The following is a 22,770-nucleotide window of genomic DNA, read 5'->3' on the forward strand; positions in this document are numbered from 1 at the left end:
TATGTTCATTAAGAACAGTAGTATCTGACTTTATTCACCTTCATAATTCTATTGACTAGTGGAATATCAAAAATATGGTGTTTTTAGATTTAATGAATGAGTAAATAACCAAGTAAATGAAGATCTGCTCAGAATGCTGAACTTACAAACATCTCATAAACTCTTACTATCTGTAGAGAGGCAATGAAAGGTGCTAGGACAAAAGATGACAGTTTTTGTCCTCAAGAGCTTCCAACTAGGACAGAAGAAAATGTGAACATGATGAAAACCACCACAGAGTTATGCATAAGGACTATGAGAACTCAGAAGATAATAATAGCTCTCATAGTGGCCACAGAGGAGATCATTAAAATTACCTCTTCCATGATCATAAAAAATTAGAAACATCAACCAAATACTCCTAATTTTCTATTATTCTACTAGGCTGAATGTACCACTTTTATCATTGTATGTTACCTATGTAGCTTACAATGTGATTATAGTCTCTGGAATTCTGTGCAATAGCAGAAAAATACTAGCAGGAAATCAGTTACTTTGTACAAAAAAAAAAAAAATCACACCAGTTCTCCCATTATTGGAGGGGAGGGAGTGAAAACTTATCAATTAAGATATTTTATGGGGTCGGCGCCGTGGCTCACTTGGTTAATCCTCCGCCTGTGGCGCCAGCATCCCATGTGGGTGCTGGGTTCTAGTCCCGGTTGCTCCTCTTCCAGTCCAGCTCTCTGCTGTGGCCCGGGAAGGCAATGGAGGATGGCCCAGGTGCTTGGGCCCTGCACCTGCATGGGAGACCAGGAAGTAGCCCCTGGCTCCTGGCTTCAGATCAGCAGCACACCAGCTGTAGTGGCCATCTGGGGAGTGAACCAACGGAAGAAGGACCTTTCTCTCTGTCTCTCTCTCTCACTGTCTAACTCTGCCTGTCAAAATAAAAAAAAAAAAAAAAGATATTTTATAACAAAATAAGCATAGTACTACAAGAGGCTCTCTTTTAAATGTAATAAACCTAAATCATCTACAGACCTTAGATTTGAAACAGGTCATCTACAGGAGTGAAATCGGTAATCGATATTTTGAGATTCAATGACTGTTGACAGCCCTTGTCTTGGCAGTTGAGGAACAGTGTTTTGTTCTTCATACTATTTGTTGAGCTTTTTACTTAGTGTATGGTTAATCTTATGAGTATAAAGTAAACTGAAAATAGATTTTCGTAAAAATTAAGAATGGGACTAGGAGAGGGAAGAGAGAAGAGGGTAGGAATGTGAGCTGAAGGAGGGTAGGGTAGAAAGTATCACTAAGTTCCTGTTCCTGAATCTGTATATAGGAAATACAAGAAACCTGCATACCTTAAATAAAATTGTTTAGGAGAGGGGAGGGTTGCAGGTGGGAGGGAAGTTATGGGAGGGGGAAGCCACTGTAATCCATAAGCTGTACACTGGAAATTTAGATTCATTAAATAAAAGTTTAAAAAAAATAAAATTGTTTAGAAAGATAATAAACACATTAAGGTTTTATAGGTAGTATGATAGCTAAGAATAGTTTAAAAAAGAATTAAAAGTATCATTAGGATGTAGCCATGCCCTGGGTATGCCTGGTAATGAATTCTATGCCACCTGATAAATTTCCTGTATTATGTAGACAATACAGAGTGTGCAGAATGGGTCTCCACCTATTTATGCCTTATCAGTTGGGTGTCAACATCTCAGTGGCTGGCAATCTACTGCAGTATACTATAAACAAGGACGTAAAATATAACATGTTTTGGCTGGCGCCGCAGCTCACTAGACTAATCCTCCGCCTGCAGCACCGGCACCCCAAGTTCTAGTCCCAGTCGGGGCGCCAGATTCTGTCCCAGTTGCCCCTCTTTCAGTACAGCTCTCTGCTGTGGCCCGGGAGTGCAGTGGAGGATGGCCCAAGTGCTTGGGCCCTACACCCTCATGGGAGACCAGGAGGAAGCACCTGGCTCCTGGCTTTGGATTGGCGCAGCGCCGGCCATAGTGGCCATTTGGGGGTGAACCAACAGAAGGAAGACCTTTCTCTCTGTCTCTCTCTCTCACTGTCTAACTCTGCCTGTCAAAATATATATAAAATGTATTAATGTTTCTCTAAAGAAAAAAACCCTCTCAATGCAAACCATTTAAAATCAAATAATAAAACAAGAGCTTTCTTTACTGACAGGAAACAGCAATGGGCAGCCTTATTTTTAGTAGTAATATAAACTGCTCAAGGCCAGAAGATAGCAAAATCACTCATTTGTTTGAAGTGAAATTAGAAACTGGAACACTCTCCAAACTATGCAGGAATAGGCATCTGGACAGGCAAAAGACTAAACACAGTGTAGTTTAAAATTAGTTTTTCCTCCATAATCAATATTAACATATCTACGATCATTGGCATACTTACCACACTGACTGAATTTCTCTTTTAGTTTCTGCCAAGTCAAGTCAAAAGGTAGCTAGAATGAAAAGAGGTGTTAGTAACATATATACAAGAAATAGAAGAATTTTAAGTATCCTTTACAATTATTTGCTTACATTTCTGACAAAAATCTGGTTGCCTTTGGAGCCTATTCTGTCTCTCATTCCGCTTCCCATTGGACCCGATAAAAATCCTCGATCCATATCGATGCTCCTTTCCAGTATAGCTCCTATACCTGGTCCCATTCTATCAAAGCTGGAACTCATCCGGTCCAGTCCCATCCCCATTCCTCCAGTCACACTGTTCATGCCACCCATTCCACCACCTGGATTTTCAAGAAGGCAAGGATTCGGGAGTTTTGTATTTTTATTTTGAAGAAGGAGTAAGAAGAGAAGGAAAGAAAGGAAAGAGGAAGGAGAGAACCATTTTGAGAAAGAAGGGGAGAGAAAAATTAATTTATATAATTAGATAATAATAGAACTATTTTCATACAAACAATATAACAATTTTCCAAGGAACAAAATTTAATTTGGTATACATTTAGTTGAGAAATTTTAATTCTAGGCACTATATAAATCTCTACAAATTATAAAATACATCATAAAAAGCTCTATCTTTGATATATGTGGTATGATATAAAATATATCATATAAATTATTTTTTCCTTTGGAATCACTTTATCTATTAATTTGTAGTAGTTTTCATTCTTATTATTTTCCAAAACACCAAGTATAATAATTGCAAGAACAAAGCTATGTGGAGCTAAATTCAAATTATTGCAACTCTAGAACACATTGCTCTCTTCATGCGCTCCTACACATTCCTTTCCTAGCTTACCTTTCACCTCAGTTTTATAATCTCTGTTTCCCATAGAACTTCACCTTTTATATCAAGTCATTTTTCAGTAATAGTAGGAAAACATGACATTTATTCGCAAATAGAACTCATGGAGAGAGGAAATATCATTCCTTCTTAGCCAAAGCTTGAAAATTTAGCTTCTAGTTCATACCTACATTCTTATATAGTGACTCTGTCTCCTTTAATTATTGCAATTATTGCATTATTAAAATGTATCTCCCCCCCCTTTTTTTTTGTATCTACTACTGCCACACATGGAAACTCTTAAAATTAATATCACCTTCAAACTGACTTTCTATGAAAAGCAAATATGAAATTAGGGAAACAGAAGTATAAACGCTGAGATAAGAGGAAGTTAGGGAAGTTAAATTAACAGAAATATTCCAAGTCTCAAAGATGATGAAATAAGGAACAAAGTAGGAGGTAAGGTACCATTAAAGTAGATGTCTTCAGCTGACAGGATTTTAGGATTTACTCTTAGAATAATTCAAGTAGGATGCATTTCCTACTTGCAAAATTTCATCAACTAAAAGAAGTCAATAAAATATGAAAAGGTTACAGAGACATGGCCCAGTAAACAGAGGTCAAAAACTAAGGTCTGTGTTAAGGCTTACGGTGTTAAAGCCTAAAGTGTGGGAGCAGAAACAGACAGGAGAGATTCAGCATTGCCCAGTATCACGTTTCACAGGAAAGGCTTAAGAGAAGAGGAAATAAGTACCTCTTTCAAACTTAATCCTCAACCTCAGGACTTCTCTAAAAGTGTTATGCCTGTATCTACCAGAACACATAAAATATTCCAGATAAGATAGTCACTAATGGCTGTTATAGAAAATACGTAAGGAAAACAATGTTGGTGCTACAGCAAAAGTCATTCCTGACACACTATCAGAGAAATCCTCAGATTCATTGGTTGGAAAAGGTTCTTAGATGGGAAGATAGTTAACATACACTGTAATGTTAGTTTAGAAACATCAATGAAGGTAAAATTCAAACAGTTAATTTAGAAATACCAAACAGGCTTATTAGTTCAATGGTTGTCAAAAGTTTCTCAAATTGCAACAAGACACATTAACAAATAAGAATAAAGCATTACTATACTACAATAACTACTCTTAAAAAGTCTTTGCAAGCACTCAAATATTACTGAATAAATTCTAGTAAAATTTAAACCTACTTATTCCAGATCCTACTGGACCCATGTTAGAAGCTCCTATTCTTCCTGCAAACCCTCCAATCATTGCACTGCCTAAACAAGGATGGAAAAATAATATACTAATTAATTTAAATTACCATACTTTAAAATTCCCAAGGCACTATACTCTCCGAAGATGTACAATAACTGAAAAGTATACAGTATTCTGGAAATAGGATTCAAACACACAAGATACTAAAGAGATAGTACATTAATATCCCTAAAGTTTTCTTCAGGTAATATGTAATAATAACCAAAAACAGAGAACAAATTTTGAAAAATATAACCTGCAAAAAGAAAAGGAGAAGCATGCAGCCAGCCCTACCAAGTCTACCAAAGGAATCTCCAAAGCCTCGATTTATTCCAATATCACCACGTCCAAAATCTCGCTCCATGCTACTAGTCATCGCACCACGGTACAGTTCTGAAAAGATTGTGCAACAAATTAACCCTTTTCAAGTACATCAATGCATAGTAAGCCACTCAGGAATATATCTATACTAATCTGAAAAGACAGCAAAAGTAATAAATAAAAAATAGTCTTTGATTTACCCAACTCACCTCACACGCCAAATGCACCATCCCCATTCCCACAATGCCTGTCCTTATCCCCTAGTGCCCATATGCCTTCCTTGGTCACCCATTCCTAAGTGAAGGGGAAAAAAGTTTAATAATAGGCAAAACTAGACACAGTGTACATGTTCCACTGTATACATTTACTTACCTCCCATTCGGCCAACTCCTCCAAATCCTCCCATGCTATTCATTGCTTCCAGACCACCAAACCCAATTCCTATGAAATAAAGATTAATTTTTGAGATTTACATGTCAGTTATACAGTTGAACATTTTGAAAATGTTAAATCTCACTAGTAAGCTCTTCATTCATCCTACCTTGTGCAGCTACTTCTTAAGGCGTCACCTTTCTTTAAGTATGTATCAGGCTCAATTTCTGTTAGCAGTCATTAGGACATGAGCCAACAATAAACCATGACTTTTTTCCTTGGGATTCTCAACACAGTTTCTAGTTTATTAAAAGAGGTGATGAGTACATACAAAAAACAAATGCTTATACATACCTCCTCCAATTCTATTCATGCCTCCAAAACCTGGACCATCCATTCCCATACCTCAAACAAAATACACAGTATGTTCTTTCAGTAAATCTTATTTTTATAACTAAAGAATGACATAACTCATAATAGCAAAATAGATACCATTGGTCTAGTCAGAATGGAACATTAGAGAAAAAACGGGTATAGGAGGGATGGTTTAAAGCACTATGCCATAGCAGCTGTCAAACCATGAGTCCTCAAAAAAGGCTTCTTTCAACATATAGTAGACAAGAAAGCAAAATTCACGCGTCACACCTATAACATTCAGCTAACACACAAGAATATCTAGGATGAGGTAATCAATTTTTTTTCAGGACAGACACAGAAATATCACTATAGCAGATTCAGAGATCAAATCAGAAAGTAAGAACCTCTCTAATCATGATAGCTAAGAGAATAGTAAAAAATTCAGTATAAATAGTATGTGTTTATGAAAAGTGAGGGATATGACAGCCTCAGAGTAAGGGAGAAAATTATTTTGATTGTAATGATATCTGTAACCACATAATAATCCAAAGTGTTACTAAAGCATCTCAATAAAAATAGGAACCTGGTATCATTTATTAGGCCCTCAATTAAATTAAAACAGTAATTCTCAAATATAGTCTGAGAATCCTTTAAGGTCTAATAGGTCAAAATTACTTCAGTCACCAAATACTACTAACAAATTATTTGACTATTTTACTCTCACCTCATTCTTTAATGAGTATAAAGTATAATTTGCCAGAGATTATGTCTTGTATGATATTACAACAAACTGAATGCAGATGCATATGTAACAGCATGGCTATCTTGTGTTAAGCCAAACATTAAGGAGATGTATAAGAAGGAAAAAAAAAAATACCACTCTTCTCGCAAATTATCAGAAAATAGTTTACTTTCTTAAAAATTATGCTTAATTAACACATATTGTGTTCATTATTTTTTTAAATAAATATGAAAATATTTCTTATCCCCTAGTGCCCTAAGTTTTCATTTATACTACAGTAAATACCAACAAGTAGAACCACATAAAAAATAGTACTCTGGAGTCCCTATCAAATGTTAAGAGTATAAAACAGTCCTCACACCCAAAGGCTTAAAACCCATTCTCCAAAGATAAACTACTAACTAGTCTTCTGAGCAGCCAAACAGCTCCCTGAAAAGCTACCTTCCCAGCTAGCTGTACAAACTGAAGTTGCCTATGACACATGGTAGCATTCCAACCATTCCACAAATACTTTATACCCAGGATAGACAAGCCACTGTGTTGAACATTCTTCTTTTGCCTTAAAGACAATTCAAAATCCACAGAGCTCAAAGGCTAACAACAACACAGCTGGCCCCAGAGGAATCCTCCTGATCTTTGCCTACCTTCTTTCTTGTTAGCTACTCTTAAGGTTTCAGACTTTACAAAGAAATGATATCATAAGTACCTAACTATAAAAATGTTATGTGAAATAAGCCAAGCACAGAAAGACAGGTATCATATGATCTCAGTCCTCTGTGGAGTCCAAGAAATATGTGATCTCAAAGAAATTAAAAGGAAAATAGTGATTACCAAAGGCTGAGGAGGGAAAAGGAGAGGGGAGAATAGGGAAAAAATGTATTATTATAGAGTACTAGATTATAGCTAGATAGAAGTAAGAAGCTATGGAGTTTGCACAATAAGGTAACTATAGAAAATGTTAAGGTACTGCATATTTCTCTATTAAAAACTATGAAACAGGCGTTCGGATGTTTTCACCATATAGAAATGTTGAATATTTGAGGAAATAAGTATTTTATTCTAATTGGATATTATACAATATGTACATGTATCAAGACATCACACTGTACAATTTATTATGTACAATGTTATGGCTTAAAATTTTATAAAGATTTACATAGAATCACTTAAGCATTATTACAGACTGGCAAATGTAAGCTTTACTATCTATGAAACATATGATTTAAAAGGAAATAAGAAAGTTAAAATACTCACCACTGGGACCTAAATTTCCCATGACACCACCTATGTTCAACTGGCTGGCACTAATAGGCTGTCCCCCTGGACCAAGCCCCATTCCAATGCCTCCAAGACCACCTAAAACATAAGTAAGAATATTATTCCCAAGATCCAGGCATGATTAACTAAGACTAAAGCTTAAAAAACAAACAAACAAACAAACAAAAAAAAACTATAATCCTATAGCAGTTTCCTTAAACATTTGCAAATAAGAGCCCTGGTTCTTGTTTTCATCTAGAAAGCAGCAAACAAAAGTGTGAACAGAACACCATTTACTTATGTGAATGTTCTGGGAAGCAGGTTTTCATCTTAAATCCAACTTACAGGCATACTCAAAGAACTAGCCAAATACCAAGACAATTTTGAATTTCCAACATATAGCATTATAAACTTGTATGCATATATGAAAATGGGCATCTTGCCCAAATTTGTAGAATCACTTAAAATCTTACTATTACTTTAAGATCATTCAAATCAAACTAAAGACTCAGCAACCATGAAAACGTAACACTGAATAAAACAGATAATATATTACCTAGTTTTGTCACTGACATAAATATTTGTTTTGTATAGCACCTTCACTTTAGGTTTTCACATCTATTATCCATAGACAAGGAAATTTTTAAGACCTTAAGTTACTGGCACAATGCCATTTAGCTAGGACTAGAACTTAAATCTTCTGTCTTTAAATTCAGCATTCTTTTCCTGTGTTTCTTAAACTAATTAACAGTTGAAAACAAACTTTTAGAAATTAAGTTGATGATCTTAAAACAGTAAAATTAACATCTGATTGGGGATTGTTTATTCTACTAAATCTGAATATGGTTTTTAAGTTCTTACTAGCCAAAGCAGCAACTGAGTCTTAGGGGCTGAGAAAACCATATACTCTTAATTTTTTTAAAAGATTTATTTATTTATTTGAAAGAGTTACACAGAGAGAGGAGAGGCAGAGAGAGAGGTCTTCCATATGCTGGTTCACTCCCCAATTGGTCACAACGGCCAGAGCTGCTCCGATCCAAAGCCAGGAGCCAGGAGCTTCTTCCGGGTCTCCCATGCTGGTGCAGGGGCCCAAGGACTTGGGCCATCTTCTACTGCTTTCACAGGCCATAACAGAGAGCTGGATAGGAAGTGGAGCAGCCAGGTCTCAAACCGGTGCCCATATGGGATGTTGGCGCTTCAGGCCAGGGCTTTAACCCACTGAACCACAACAGGGGCCCCATATACTCTAATTTTTAAAAAGAGATTTGAGGGGCTGGCACTGTAGCACAGCGGGTTAACGCTCTGGCCTGAAGCACCGGCATCCCATATGGGCACTGGTTTGAGACCTGGCTGCTCCACTTCGGATCCAGCTCTCTGTTATGGCCTGTGAAAGCAGTAGAAGATTGTGCTCTGGCCATTGTGGCCAACTGGGGAGTGAACCAGTGGATAGAAGACCTCTCTCTCTCTCTATGTAACTCTGACTTTCAAATAAATAAATCTTTAAAAAATAAAAATGAAGGAAACTTTTTGGACCTGCAACCTTAAAAAAAATGAGTTGAGAGTATGTTGTATTAAATTGTAATGATCACTATAAAGGAAACATCTTTTTCCCACCTGTCCTTAAACAGTACACCCAGAAGCAATAGCAACATGACCATCACCAATGCTTATATATATATATATGTATATATATATATATATATATATATATATATACCAAGCTCTCTTATGTTCACCTCTGATACCATTTTTCACTAAGAAGAATGAGAAATCCATTAAGGCAGGCCTAATCCAATGCCTTTGCACAAAAAAAAAAAAACAGAATGGATCTCAGAAATAACATTTTTATCAAAAAGAATATCAAAGGCATGGGGAATGAGGAGGCTACTATTTGCCAAGTTATGGAAACTTGTACAAAGGAAAACAGGAAGCGGGGGCAAGAGGCTAAGGAGTGGGGAGGGGACAGAGGCACAAATAATGATTAACTTAAATGATTCTGTCAAAGTCCAAGAGTTTATATTATATCTCAGTATAGAGTATAAAACAATGTAAATCTCTAAAAGAACAGATGAATATAGAAGTATGATCATTAATAAGGATAGGTATTTTATTTAAATAAACAGAAGAGCATTAATAGTGGAAAAGAAAACTCAAAAGTCTTTGCATAAAGGTGAGATCTTGAAAGACAATATCCTGATGAGGACAATTTAGGAGCGAAATGCTTTTTATTAAAGGGAAATGTTCAAAGACGTGGCCAAGCTTTTCAGAATTTATTTTTAAAACTTGAATTTTCAGATTGTGAAAATCCAATAAATGGTAATCAAACTCTATAGCAAAGATGCACACTGAAGACAAAAATATGAAAATCATCTACATGAAGAACACAGATTACTATAAAGAAAGGATAGTTCAACAAATAGCTAACTTAATAGTGCCAACAGAATTCAGAAGATGAGGGAATATTTTCAAAAGGCTGAGAGACAATAACCATTAATCTTACTCTATAAAAATAAATGAAACTATATTTGAAGACATCTACAAACAAGCCAAATTGAGAGAATTAAAAATGGATCCTCTTTTAAAATTAAAAACAGCTTCTAAATATATGTTTCAGAGAGACAAAATTACTGCCAGGGACAGTGAAAGCATAAGAGACAAGAAAACAGTAAATAATAAAAGTGTCTAATCTGTGGGATTGAAAAAAAAAATGTAGAAAGAAAACACTGAACAACAATAGTACATAATTTAGTATGCAAGTGATAAGAATCAAAGCATTCGAAGGTCATTCTGTAGAAGAATGATATTAATAATATTAATTTTAAGCTTTATGGACATTAAAATATCCAAAATAACCAATAAAAATGAAAGGTATGAGAAGAAAGTTTTTAAAACATGGAAAATGGAACACAAAAGATAATGAAAATTAATCTAAATGAATAAATGTGAATACATTAAACTCTTTTGACTTCCTGCAAAAGATTGTCAAACTGATTTTTCAAAAAATCTAATCCCAGCTGTAACACTTTTTATAAAGGACTCAAGAAGGGCCACTGTTGTGGTGTAGTGGGTGAGGCCCTTGCGGTTCGAGACCCAGCTGCTCCACTCCCGAACCAGCTCTTTGCTATGGCCTGAGAAAGCAGCAGAAGATGGCCCAGGTCTTTGTGGCTCTGCACCCCTGTGGGAGATCCAGAAGCTCCTGGCTCCTAGCTTAGGATCGGCGTGGCTCTAGCCCTTGCAGACACTTGGGGAGTGAACCAGTGGATGGAAAACCTCTCTCGGGCCAGTGCCGCAGCTCACTAGGCTAATCCTCCGCCTGCGGCGCCAGCGCTGGCACCCCGGGTTCTAGTCCTGGTTGGGGGACCGGATTCTGTCCCGGTTGCTCCTCTTCTAGACCAGCTCTCTGCTGTGGCCCGGGAGTGCAGTGGAGGATGGCCCAAGTGCTTGGGCCTTGCACCCGCATGGGAGACCAGGAGAAGCACCTGGCTCCTTACTTTGGATCCACGCAGCACGCACCTGCATAGCAGCCACTTGGGGGGTGAGCCAACGGAAAAAGGAAGACCTTTCTCTCTCTCTCTCTCTCTCTCTCTCTGTCTAACTCTGTCAAAAAAATAAAAAATAAAATAAATAAATAAATAAATAAGTCTCTCTGCCTCTCTGTAAATCTGTCTTTCAAATAAATAAATACATCTTTAAAAAAAAAGGACTCCGGATAAAATTTTTAAAAAGGAAACAATATCATACTAATTAATAAAATAAAGTTGTACTTACATTAATATTAGACAAAAGAATCAATCTATGATGATACCTTTTTTTTTTTTTTTTTTGGACAGGCAGAGTGGATAGTGAGAGAGAGAGAGACAGAGAGAAAGGTCTTCCTTTTTGCCGTTGGTTCACCCTCCAATGGCCGCTGCGGTCTGCGCATCGCACTGATCCGAAGCCAGGAGCCAGGTGCTTCTGCTGGTCTCCCATGGGGTGCAGGGCCCAAGCACTTGGGCCATCCTCCACTGCCTTCCCGGGCCATAGCAGAGAGCTGGCCTGGAAGAGGGGCAACCGGGATAGAATCCGGCGCCCCAATCGGGACTAGAACCCAGGGTGCCGGCGCTGCAAGGCGGAGGATTAGCCTGTTAAGCCACGGCGCCGGCCGATGATACCATTTTTGGTTCACTAGGAAAATCTATCAATTTTAATTGTAGATGCATCTATAAGTCAGCTTCTAAATATTTAAGGAAAAGAAAAAACAGACAAATCTACCATTCTAATGAGAGACTTTACCATGTACATTTTTCAGTAATTGACAGCATAAGCAGACAATTTAAATGATTAACTTGATTTAATGGACATATATAGAACACTGCACTCACCAAGCACACTTGTAATACTTAAAAATATGTGCCATATGGTAGGGCCATCCATAATGCAAGTCCAAATAAATTCCAAAGAATCACAATCATATAGATCATATTCTCTGACCACACTGAAGTTAGAAATTAATAAGAAAAAAATCCTGTATTTGGAAATTCAAAAGTTATATTTTCAAATAATACATGGCTCAAGAAAAATCATAATGGCAGTTTTTAAGTACTTTAAAAACTAAACCAAAATATATTCCATAGAAAAACCTGTGTAGAGTGGCTTAATTTATAGTCATAATTGATTGCTTATATTAGAAAAGAGAGGCTGTGAATTACTGAAGTAAACATTTAACTAAAGAGGACAAAAACAAGAGACTAAACCCAAATAAACAGAAAGTACTAAGTAAAGCTAAGAGCACAAGCTGAACAGACAGGAACCAAATTCAGTTCTTTGAACAAATTAATAAAAATGACAAATCTCAAGCAAAATTGGCCAAGAAAAAAAGAGAAATTGAAAGCCTTTGTATTATATATATTTTTTAAAAAAAGAACCATAGATATAGCAGAAATTTAACAGACTGACAATTTTATGCCAATAAGTATGAAAATAATCAACACCAGAAAAATCCTTAGAAAAATAGAAATTTATCAAAATCAATTCAAGAAGCAATAGAAAATATGATCAATGGGTAAAACTCTTTCCAAAACAGTATGAACCAGATGGTTTCACAACTTCTAATAAACATTAAGAGTATGACAATTCTAATAGAAAAAGTACAGGTACTCTCTAATTCAATACTGTTTCTAGAAACTAAAAATTAGAATAATGTAAAAAACAGAAAAGTGTACAGAATGTGAGCTTCACAGTTAAAATGAAAAGAAACTCTAGAGCTATATCTATCAACATAAATGAATCTCTAAAACAATTTTAACCAAATAACAGTATGTTATATAATAATTAATAGAATATGATGTCACTCACATCAAATCTTTATGTATATACAAATGTGTACTCAAATTATTAAAATTTAAATGATAAAAACTATATTCATAATAGTTTCTTTTAACTGCAGGTGTATAAGATAAAGGAGAATCAACTTTATCTGCAAAATTTCACTTGTTCTAAAGCAAGATTGTCAAACAGAATATAGCGTATGATAGGTAAATGGATAATTTTATTTTTGTCTGGACACTTAAATATTTTATGATACAAAAATTTTAATAATAACCAGAGAGGGTACTGTGAAATAAGAATAACAGCTAATATTTGAGTACTTATTTTATGCCAGAACTGTTCTAAGTACTTTACATTTATTACTTCGTATAATTTTCATGTTAGCCCTATGAAGTAGGTGCTACAATATTATCCATATTTTTTAGATAAGGAATTGAGACAAAGACATTAAGTATATTACACTGCTATTTTACAATCCTTTGAAAACCAATTTAGTAATACTAAGCAATACGTCTATCTTTAGAATCTGTAAATCTTCAGGATAACTTAAGAAATTACCAAAAATATGCAAAAGATTTGTATGTAAAAAGGCACATGTTATTCCATTGGTTATTAAAAGAAATAAAAGTTAAAACTCCTAAAATACGTAACAGTGAAATAGTTATGGAGCATCTGTATGACAAAGCACTACATTCTCAATAAGTATATTTGCAAAGAATTTTCAACATGAACAAATGCTTATAGTCTAATGCTACACAAAATAATACAGACTTATTTATATGATAGTTGTCAGGTACTTAAAATATACATAGAAGACTAGAAGAAAATACACAAAAATATTATAATGGTAGTTACGCATGGGTGGTGAAATTACTAGAGAATTTCTTTCCTTCAAGTATAGGATCTTACTAAATGTTTTAGTACGTATTGCTTAAAAAATAATGGGGAAAAAATACCTCCCCCTGCCAAATATGACACATAAACATTATCTTCTCAGTCCTCTTAATCAGCAGTACCAAACTATCTCTGTTAACTCCACACTAACTCCAAACTATGTGCAACAAAAGAATAGTCTGTGTTGTTTCTAATTATAACTTTAACTTACGTGGTAATTGTGGTGTTTTACTATCATGTGAACGGTAGTCTTCATGAGGGACAGACTTGTCATCCTAATTGCAAAAAAGTTTATTATATGGTTAATACATTACAAAACAAAAACAAAAACAAACAAACAAAAAAACACCGTAATGTGGAAAGTAGAAAAGAGCCAATCAAAGTTTTGAAGAGGTTGCAGTGCTGAATGATATACGGAACTCACCATTTTCACATGCATAGGTCTATCAAATAAAAATTGCCCATTGAACATAGCTGTTGGTTCAGTCAAGGAAAACCAGTTTAGATGACTATAAAATTATATTTGAACACAAACTAACTTGTGATAATCTTAAAGCCCTACTATAACTAGTATCTTTAACACTTACTTGTACTAATTTCTTCCATATACTCAAATAAATTATTATATTCTTTTAATTCAACCACTGGATAAACAAGCCTTCAATTAAAGCAATTGCATTAATTGATATACAATGGATTATATAACTGTTCAAAGCAGGTATACATACAATTAGTTGAGGCAGAATAATAACAAAGAAGAGTTCATACCACCCCTGTAGAATATAGCTAATTCAAGTTTTAAGAGTGACTTTAGTACTTGGACACAGTTAAGGTTTTATGTACTGGAGACTAAAGTCTAACATACATTTCTAAACCAGGCAAACTTAAATTCATGAACTTCTTTCTCCAACCTCATTAAATAATGCTAAAATGTAAATCAGGATACAAATTGCTTGAACTGCTTCAATTGCTTGCTCAAAAGTGACAGTGCCCATTCCTCTGCTCTTGCCATCTTTGTCTTCTTTAATATCTGCCCGCTTTACCGTTCCAGCTATGCTGAACACTTCCTTTAGCTTCTTCCAACCAACTTTGAAGTCAAGCTTAATATAAAATTATACAAAGTTACACTACAGCCCTTTGCACATGTAAATACAAAACAATCTTTTCTAAACTCTCAAAACTGTAAGAACTGTAATTTTTGCCCAACAGCATATCAATGGTGATCAAATAAAAGATATCTTAAGTTGTTTAAAATCAGTTAAGCTACATCTATGTTCATTGTTCCTTATCCTTACTTAAATTCTCCAAATCATCTCTCAACTGATCAATCCTGTTCTATACACTTGAAGCTTGCACATCTATTTTTTCCAAGATAAAATCAGATTTTAGAAAAGCATTATTGATTCCACTGACTTTCAAAAGCTTATAAAAAATGGTAAGCCAACTACAACATGCATGTTCACAAATATCAAAACTGCAAGAACAAAATCCATTTACTAATATTAACAAACACTCACACAATTAAAAATTTCAAGAACTCAAATGTTTATAAATCCTTGGCTCTCTGATTAAAAGTCCTAAGTAGTTGTATTTAGACTAACCTCATATAAAGACTTAAATTGGGTATGAGCTTACAATAATTACTATTTCACAAAACGTTCTATAAACCTATAACCCATTAATTCTGATAGTTAGAATGAAGTATCTGAATGATAAATTTTAGACTAAAGCTTAAACTTACATTAGCAACAAAAATTGTGGAACCAAGTCTACCAGCCTGCAAATTACTGATAACCTCAGGAGGAATATTTGGATTATTGAGAATGGAAGGTGGTAAATTCATCAACCCCGATCCCATATCTGAGACATGTCCTCCTGGAAATGATCCTCCTGTTCGTTGCAATGCCCTACGAGCATTCTCTCCGTCAGGATCCTATAACACATATCGAACATTAAATTCCACTAAATACATCAGTAGATCTACACAATTGAAATAACAACTTCAAATTCTATAGTAGCTATCCCATCTGGCTCATATCATTAACCCTCCTGAAGAGTGAGCTTTTTTTCTCATCCAAGAATTGAGTCCCATAAAAAACCTGTGGATAGGATAAACAGAAGATTTCAGTCTCCAGGGATGTCAGTTAAATACCTCCTTCCAATCACTAAAGTCACTTAAGAACTTGAAATTAGTTTAATTTTTCCCTCATGCTAGTATACAAGTATGGCACATACACATAAATACATGTAACTCAAAGAGAAGCAAAGTACTTACTGTGACACTTTTCTTCCAAAAATGCAGTAATGGTACATTCTCACCTCTGGATGCCCCAGGGAATGCCAAATTCAGAGTAATTCAACGCTTTTCAATAGTGGCATAGACTGTTACAAAACCCAGAAATATTGGGCTACAGTGGGGCTTATTAAAATCTGTACATTTTATTCCTGGACAAAATACAATTATCTGCCTTCGAACCTCTTATCTTCCTCAACAATGATTATGATCTGAGATGGGGGCAGGAGAGAGGAAAAGGAAGGCTAAGTGTCCAAGTGAAGAATGATATTAAACATTGTGGGTTTTTTTTTTTAATTTCATTGATTTTATAAGATAAATATCCTACCTTTAAACAAAACAAAAGAAAAAAAAGTTCCAACACACTTCTCATTCACTGCACTAGGTGGAAAGCAAAAACAAAAACAAAGAACCACGTAAATATGTTGGTAGCCTATCATCTGCAATGCCAAACAATCATGCTGAAGGTTAACATCAGCTCTACCCTGCTGGCCTCAGTCTGTGAATACCACCAGAAAGAAAGTTGAATGACTTTATAAATTTTCTAGGACAACTGGGAGAACAGAAGGTAAAAAGGTAAATGCAAGAATAAAGCTATTCTGGCTTCCAACCATTTTATCACCATGAAGAAACAAAAAGGATGACAAATTAAAGAAATTTTATCAAATAATGCTAAAAAATATTTAAGTTAATAATAAATGGTTCAGATGTGATGATTCAAAAACTTGTACCAAAAATCCAAATTTTAGGATAGTGGTTACCTATGGAGAAAGGAAGATAACACAGTATGGAAGATGTTTCTTGAATTAAGATAGGCTGTTTGTGCCTAACATTAATAAATCATACTGCTAATTTTAATGTCTCTTCTATATATGATTAATATATATATAGCTATAATGTATACAATGTGTAAAACAAATAATTTATTAAGTAAATGATTTTCATGCTTTTCTGCTAGCTGCCAGTCACTGAGTACTATTGCTATTAGAGGGCCTATAATCCATTTCTAACCGCTACTGATCCCCATTTAATTAAATGAAAAAATCTAATTCTAAAGTCTGTTAAGGAACATAGGAAATATACTTTCCTTAGACTTCTATCTCAGTTCTAGATATTCACTCCAGCCAGAATCAGATATTCCCAGATTAGAGACTATCTTTAGTGATACTAATCTAAAAAAGTTAATAACTCCCTCACCATTTAGCAAGGCCAAATATAACCTTTTTTTTTCTCCTTAAAAAGTTAAAAATGGAGGCATCCTGTATCAACCTGGATCACATAACTCTATTCTAGGATCTTGGAAATATTACTGAGATCTAAAATGTGCTAACATTTAAAGGATCACAATATCATGGCTTTGGCCTTCAGCATCTTAAAAACTTTTCTTTAATGTTAAAAATAAGTCAATGGGAAGCTATAATACTTTTTCCTTGAAGAGAAAAAGAAAAAAATTTAAAATTCTAATCCTTAAAATAAGCATTTTGGGAGTTGGTGCTGTGGTGTAATTGGCTAAGCTTCCAGCTGCAGTGTCGGAATCCCATGTGGATGCTGGTTCGTGTCCAGGCTGCTCCTCTTCTGATCTAGCTCTCTGCTATGGCCTGGGAAAGCAGTGGAAGATGGGCTCCTGCACCCAATTGGGAGACCCAGAAGAAAATCCTGGCTCCTGGCTTCGGATAAGTCCAGCTTCAGCCTTGAGGCCATTTGGGTATTTAACCAGTGGATGAAAGACCTCTCTCTCTGTCCCTTTATCTATAACTCTACCTCTCAAATAAAATCTTTTTAAAAAATTTTTAAAAACTATATGTACATATATAGTTTCTTTAAAAAAATTAGCATTTTGGAGGGTTCTAACTTGAGAGAAATTATTTTGGATGTCAATATATTTCTGAAGCACTTGTCCTGGCTTATGCATAAATGTCACCAAATAAATGGCTAAGCGAACTACAAAAGTCTAATCATTCTTCACCAATTCTTTATATCCCTGTCAAAATTTAAAGAAAAAAATATCAATCTGGATCAAGTAGGACTAGAGGGATTTGGAAGCTAACTCCAATCAAAGGACTGGAAAACATGTTTATATTGGTGCTATGCCTTTAATTTCAAGCTATCACCCAATGACTGTTGGACAGGAATAAGAATCATTATAGCTACTATTAAAAATTCTAATCTACATAATTACAATCTACAAAATTCTAATCTAATTCTAAAACTACATAATTACAATATTTTGAGCACTGTGCTAAATAGGCATTATATAATAAAAATATCACAAATAAAATAAATAGCTATTAAATGGCTTACAGAGATTTATTCTTTGAGTTCTTATAATACTTAGATTCTAGTATTATCTCCATTTTATTTAATTTTTTATTTATTTTTTATTTTTGACAGGCAGAGTGGACAGTGAGAGAGAGACAGAGAGAAAGGTCTTCCTTTGCCGTGGGTTCACCCTCCAATGGCTGCCGCGGCCGGCGCGCTGCGCTGATCCAATGGCAGGAGCCAGGTGCTTTTCCTGGTCTCCATTTTAATAATAAGGAAATAAAAAAACAGGTGAAGTAATTTTTCCTGGGTCACACAGTTTATCTGATGTCAGAGCCTCAGTCCCTTACATGTTACTCATTTAATTTTCATTTAAAAACCCTAACAGGTAAGTATTATCAGTAGTACTAAGGTTTAAGATATTAAATAACATTCCCAGTCACACAGCTACAGTGATGGATGGGGACTCATACTCACTACTTTATTATTCTTTTTTTTTTTTTTTTTTTGACAGGCAGAGTGGACAGTGAGAGAGAGAGACAGAGAGAAAGGTCTTCCTTTTTGCCGTTGGTTCACCCTCCAATGGCCGCTGCAGCCGGCGCACCACGCTGATCCAAACCCAGGAGCCAGGTGCTTCTCCTGGTCTCCCATGAGGGTGCAGGGCCCAAGCACCTGGGCCATCCTCCACTGCACTCCCGGGTCACAGCAGAGAGCTGGACTGGAAGAGGGGAAACCGGGACAGAATCCAGCGCCCCGACTGGGACTAGAACCCAGGGTGCCGGCGCCGCAGGCAGAGGATTAGCCTACTGAGCTGCAGTGCCAGCCTCACTACTTTATTATTAAACATCAAGGCTGATGGACATACTACTCTACAACCAAGGATTAACATCAGAGTTAGTAGAAAATCTTAAGGGTCCCAAAGTTACACTGTCTATCCTTTTAACATAGATGTTAACAATGATATGTGCACAACTGATCTGAAATCAAACTACTACAATAAGGTTAATAACATAAAATATAGGAATCCTTGAGAATTATTTCTAATCATCCCAAAAGCCAGTTATAACTAGCTGAAAATAGTTCTTTTACATACAACGGGTCTTCAAGAACTTCCTAGGTGGGGCCGGTGCTGTAGCGCAGTGGGTTAACGCTCTGGCCTGAAGCGCCAGCATCCCATATGGCCGCCAGATCGAGACCTGGCTGCTCCATTTCCGATCCAGCTCTCTGCTATGGCCTGGGATAGCAGTAGAATATGGCCCAAGTCTTTGGGCCCCTGTACCAGCGTGGGAGACCAGGAAGAGGCTCCTGGTTTTTGATTGGTGCAGCTCTGGCCGTTGCGGCCAATTGGGGAGTGAACTATCGGCTGGAAAACCTCTCTCTCTCCCTCTCTCTCTCCTCTCTCCTCTCGCTGTGTAACTCTGACTCAAATAAATAAATATTAAAAAAAAAGAACTTCCTAGGAGGAGATCAGTTTAGTCTAGCAGCTAAAATGCATGCATCTCACAAAGGAGTATCTGGGTTCAATTCCTGGCTGCAGCTCCTGATTACAGCCTCTTGCTAATACAGATCCCGGGAGACAGCAGTGATGGCTCAAGTAACTGGATTTCTGCCACCCAGCTGAGGAAGCCTGGATTATGGTCTGGCTTTGGCCCTCACCCAGTCAAGGGGGTCATTTTGGGGAGTAAACAAAAGGAGAGGGGGACTCTCTCTCTCTCTCAAATAAACAACAAAATTCTTTTAAAGTTCATGGAAAATAAGTACTATGAAAAAAAACATGGATTTCAAAAGTTTCTGTACCAAAATAAACCTATTATTAATTCCATTTTCTCACAAACTCTCTGAAGTATCCTCATATCTCCATATCATACTTTTGTCAACCTATTTATACTAGTACAATTCCATACAAAGAATATTTCCATTTTAGTGATTTCCAAGTATTAGCTGTAGATTTTGTTAATAGTTATAATTTTTCTTAAATTTTAATCTGTTGTTGTTTACAAGTTAATTAACTTAAAGTGAGTATCAGTTTTATTCAAATCCATATGGTATTTGCATTAAGCAACCTTTAATTATCAACTATGGGAATCTCTACTATTTCTCAAATTAACACAATATAAAATTTGAAAATGTATATACCAAATAGTCAACAACTGAAGTTTGCCATTTTTAAATTTCCAGATATCATATTTTTTTAGATCATGCAACTTTGTTTACAACAACTTAAAATAAAACAAATAAGGATAACTGATTAAGGGCAAATAGAAGGTCATGTGCAAGTAAAACTATCATCGATATTCAGTGCTTTAAAAGCATCTATATTTAAAGTAAGTTGTAGCAAGCAAATACATTCCCAAACTAAAAATCCAAAATATGTTGTTATAGTCAAATACTTAAATTCCAAATATAAGAAATCTTACCTCTTTGATATTTAGAGGTCTTCCACTAAGATCATATTTATTCATAGTTTCTAGTGCTTTCTTTACAAATTCTTCATCTTTGAATTCAACAACACTTAATGAGGAAAAATGCACAGAAAACATTTATGTACTAAGATTATTTTACAATCATAAGTTTAATTTGACTTAAGATAGTTTAAAAAAAAATCTTACCCACAACCCTATATCCAGGTAGATTTGTCAATACATGCAAAAGAAAAAAGATTTTAGATCAGTAGATGAAGTTAATGTATAGTCTAACATCTGTCATTGAAAGTATTCAATATTATAAGTACTTTTCATCTTTTATACCTCCAGAACATAACAGGCAAATGACCAAAAACATTTTTATAATGTTTTTAAGTTCATCTTTTTAAGACAGTATAATCTAGCATGTAACAAGCTTGGGGCACATTTTTACTTTTAGAAGACTTTCCATTAAGTTAAAACTAATGACACTGTAAAATTCAATTAACAGTAATTCAAGGAAATAACTGAAGGCTCCAAAATATTTATTCTTACTTAGACACAAACATGTTCAAAGTAAGTATTATGTACCATATTTTTTTTTTACTCCATTAAGATCAAAATACCAAATAAACATTAATTTCATTTTTAATCAAGTTCCCTGTCAGATTAAAACTGGCTGCACACAATTTAAGAGCATTCAGTTTTAAGTATGGGAAAAATTACCTATGCCAAAGAAACCTAATTTGCAGAATCATTTTATAAAACAATTCCTTGTGATTACTGTTCAAAGTGCCATTTAAATATGATAACAAAGTCTTTATTTCTCATGTACCCAACTGGTGTTTGCTAATATAATTAAACATTGCTAAGAATTTCCCATTGTATTCTTCAGTATATTGCATTCACATTGCTAAAAAATAAAAAAATCTACTATCAACCAATTCTTTTTATGTGAATTTAATCATCAATGTCTTTCATACCATTTGGTCAGAGCACTGCCTCTTCTATGGTCCTGCAGGCTAGCAAATTAAGCTTTTCAGTAAAAGTTTCAAAAATGCATTCTATATTAACACCTTTAAGCTACAGTCCTCTTATAAAACTTTTAGGGAAAGTTATCAATTCAGTAACTTTTAAAATATCCTTGAAGACATCAAAAACAACCAAAAATACTACATTAAAATCTTATTGGCTAAGAAGAAGTATTACCTTAGAGTTGTTAGAAAAGTGAATGCCCTCTACGAATAGTTACAAAACCCATCCCTTCCAGGCAGCTAGTTTGGTTTGTATAATGTGTCAGACTTGCTAGTATGAAGCCTCAAATCTTGCATAATAAAGTAAAACAGAAAAATGAAACTTAAGTTTCCAAAATCTGGTACAAGTATTATACAAAAAGTAAACTGCTGAGGAACTTTTAAACCTCAAGCAGATTATTGCCCACAGCACTTACCCTTGATTTTCCTTCCGCATCCTTAAAGAGCTCCACGTATGTAACCTCACCAACTACATAAGACATACAAAAGGAAGATACCAAGAAACAATACATTTAAACACCAGTGTCTTGCTTTACTGCACACCTGTGCACAACTCTACAGAAAAGCACCTCTTATTCACCAACGATCAAAACCAGACCAACATACCTCCTGTCAATGGCTCTGTAAATTTAACTGGTTTTCAGAAGTGTACATCATCCACATTCTCTAAAAAAGCTAACAACCATATTAACCTAATTCATACTACAGATCATATTTTGGCCAGCATGATATAGTTGGTGAACAAATGCACATATACATACAAATGGTCCCTTAGCCTATCATATTAAAAAACATCAACATTAGCACTTTTCAAGTAACTTTGGTCAGCCTACACACAACAGCTGTTTTAAGGTGACTTTCTACCTGAATGTCTTCAATCATGTTTGCCATCAATAAACTAAATTTACAAGTCATGCTTCACAGCAAGCCACACACTTTCTAAATAAAGTCAATGAATAAAACCAATCAAATAGTTGTCACCTTACAACAGATACACCAATGCAATTTTTTTATTTATTAAAAAAGATCAGCCTCAAAG

The 22,770-nt window shown here is 35.2% G+C and overlaps 1 protein-coding gene across 1 annotated transcript in view; it reads right to left on the minus strand.

Moving 5' to 3' along the window:
• Positions 1–22,770, minus strand: part of MYEF2 (myelin expression factor 2) — a 46,210-nt gene that overhangs the window by 13,224 nt on the left and 10,216 nt on the right. Inside the window, exons 3-15 of the mRNA XM_062205861.1 lie at positions 22,148–22,200; positions 20,905–20,912; positions 20,713–20,806; positions 15,485–15,676; positions 14,690–14,843; positions 14,168–14,217; positions 13,955–14,018; positions 7,540–7,641; positions 5,541–5,591; positions 5,187–5,255; positions 4,788–4,886; positions 2,529–2,737; positions 2,398–2,449 (exon numbers count right to left, since the gene is read on the minus strand). Of these exons, the coding sequence (XP_062061845.1) occupies positions 2,398–2,449; positions 2,529–2,737; positions 4,788–4,886; positions 5,187–5,255; positions 5,541–5,591; positions 7,540–7,641; positions 13,955–14,018; positions 14,168–14,217; positions 14,690–14,843; positions 15,485–15,676; positions 20,713–20,806; positions 20,905–20,912; positions 22,148–22,200 (1,197 nt within the window). The remainder of the gene's footprint in view (positions 1–2,397; positions 2,450–2,528; positions 2,738–4,787; positions 4,887–5,186; positions 5,256–5,540; positions 5,592–7,539; positions 7,642–13,954; positions 14,019–14,167; positions 14,218–14,689; positions 14,844–15,484; positions 15,677–20,712; positions 20,807–20,904; positions 20,913–22,147; positions 22,201–22,770) is intronic.

The sequence above is a fragment of the Lepus europaeus genome, chromosome 11, assembly GCF_033115175.1.
Source record: "Lepus europaeus isolate LE1 chromosome 11, mLepTim1.pri, whole genome shotgun sequence".
Classification (NCBI taxonomy): Eukaryota; Metazoa; Chordata; class Mammalia; order Lagomorpha; family Leporidae; genus Lepus; species Lepus europaeus.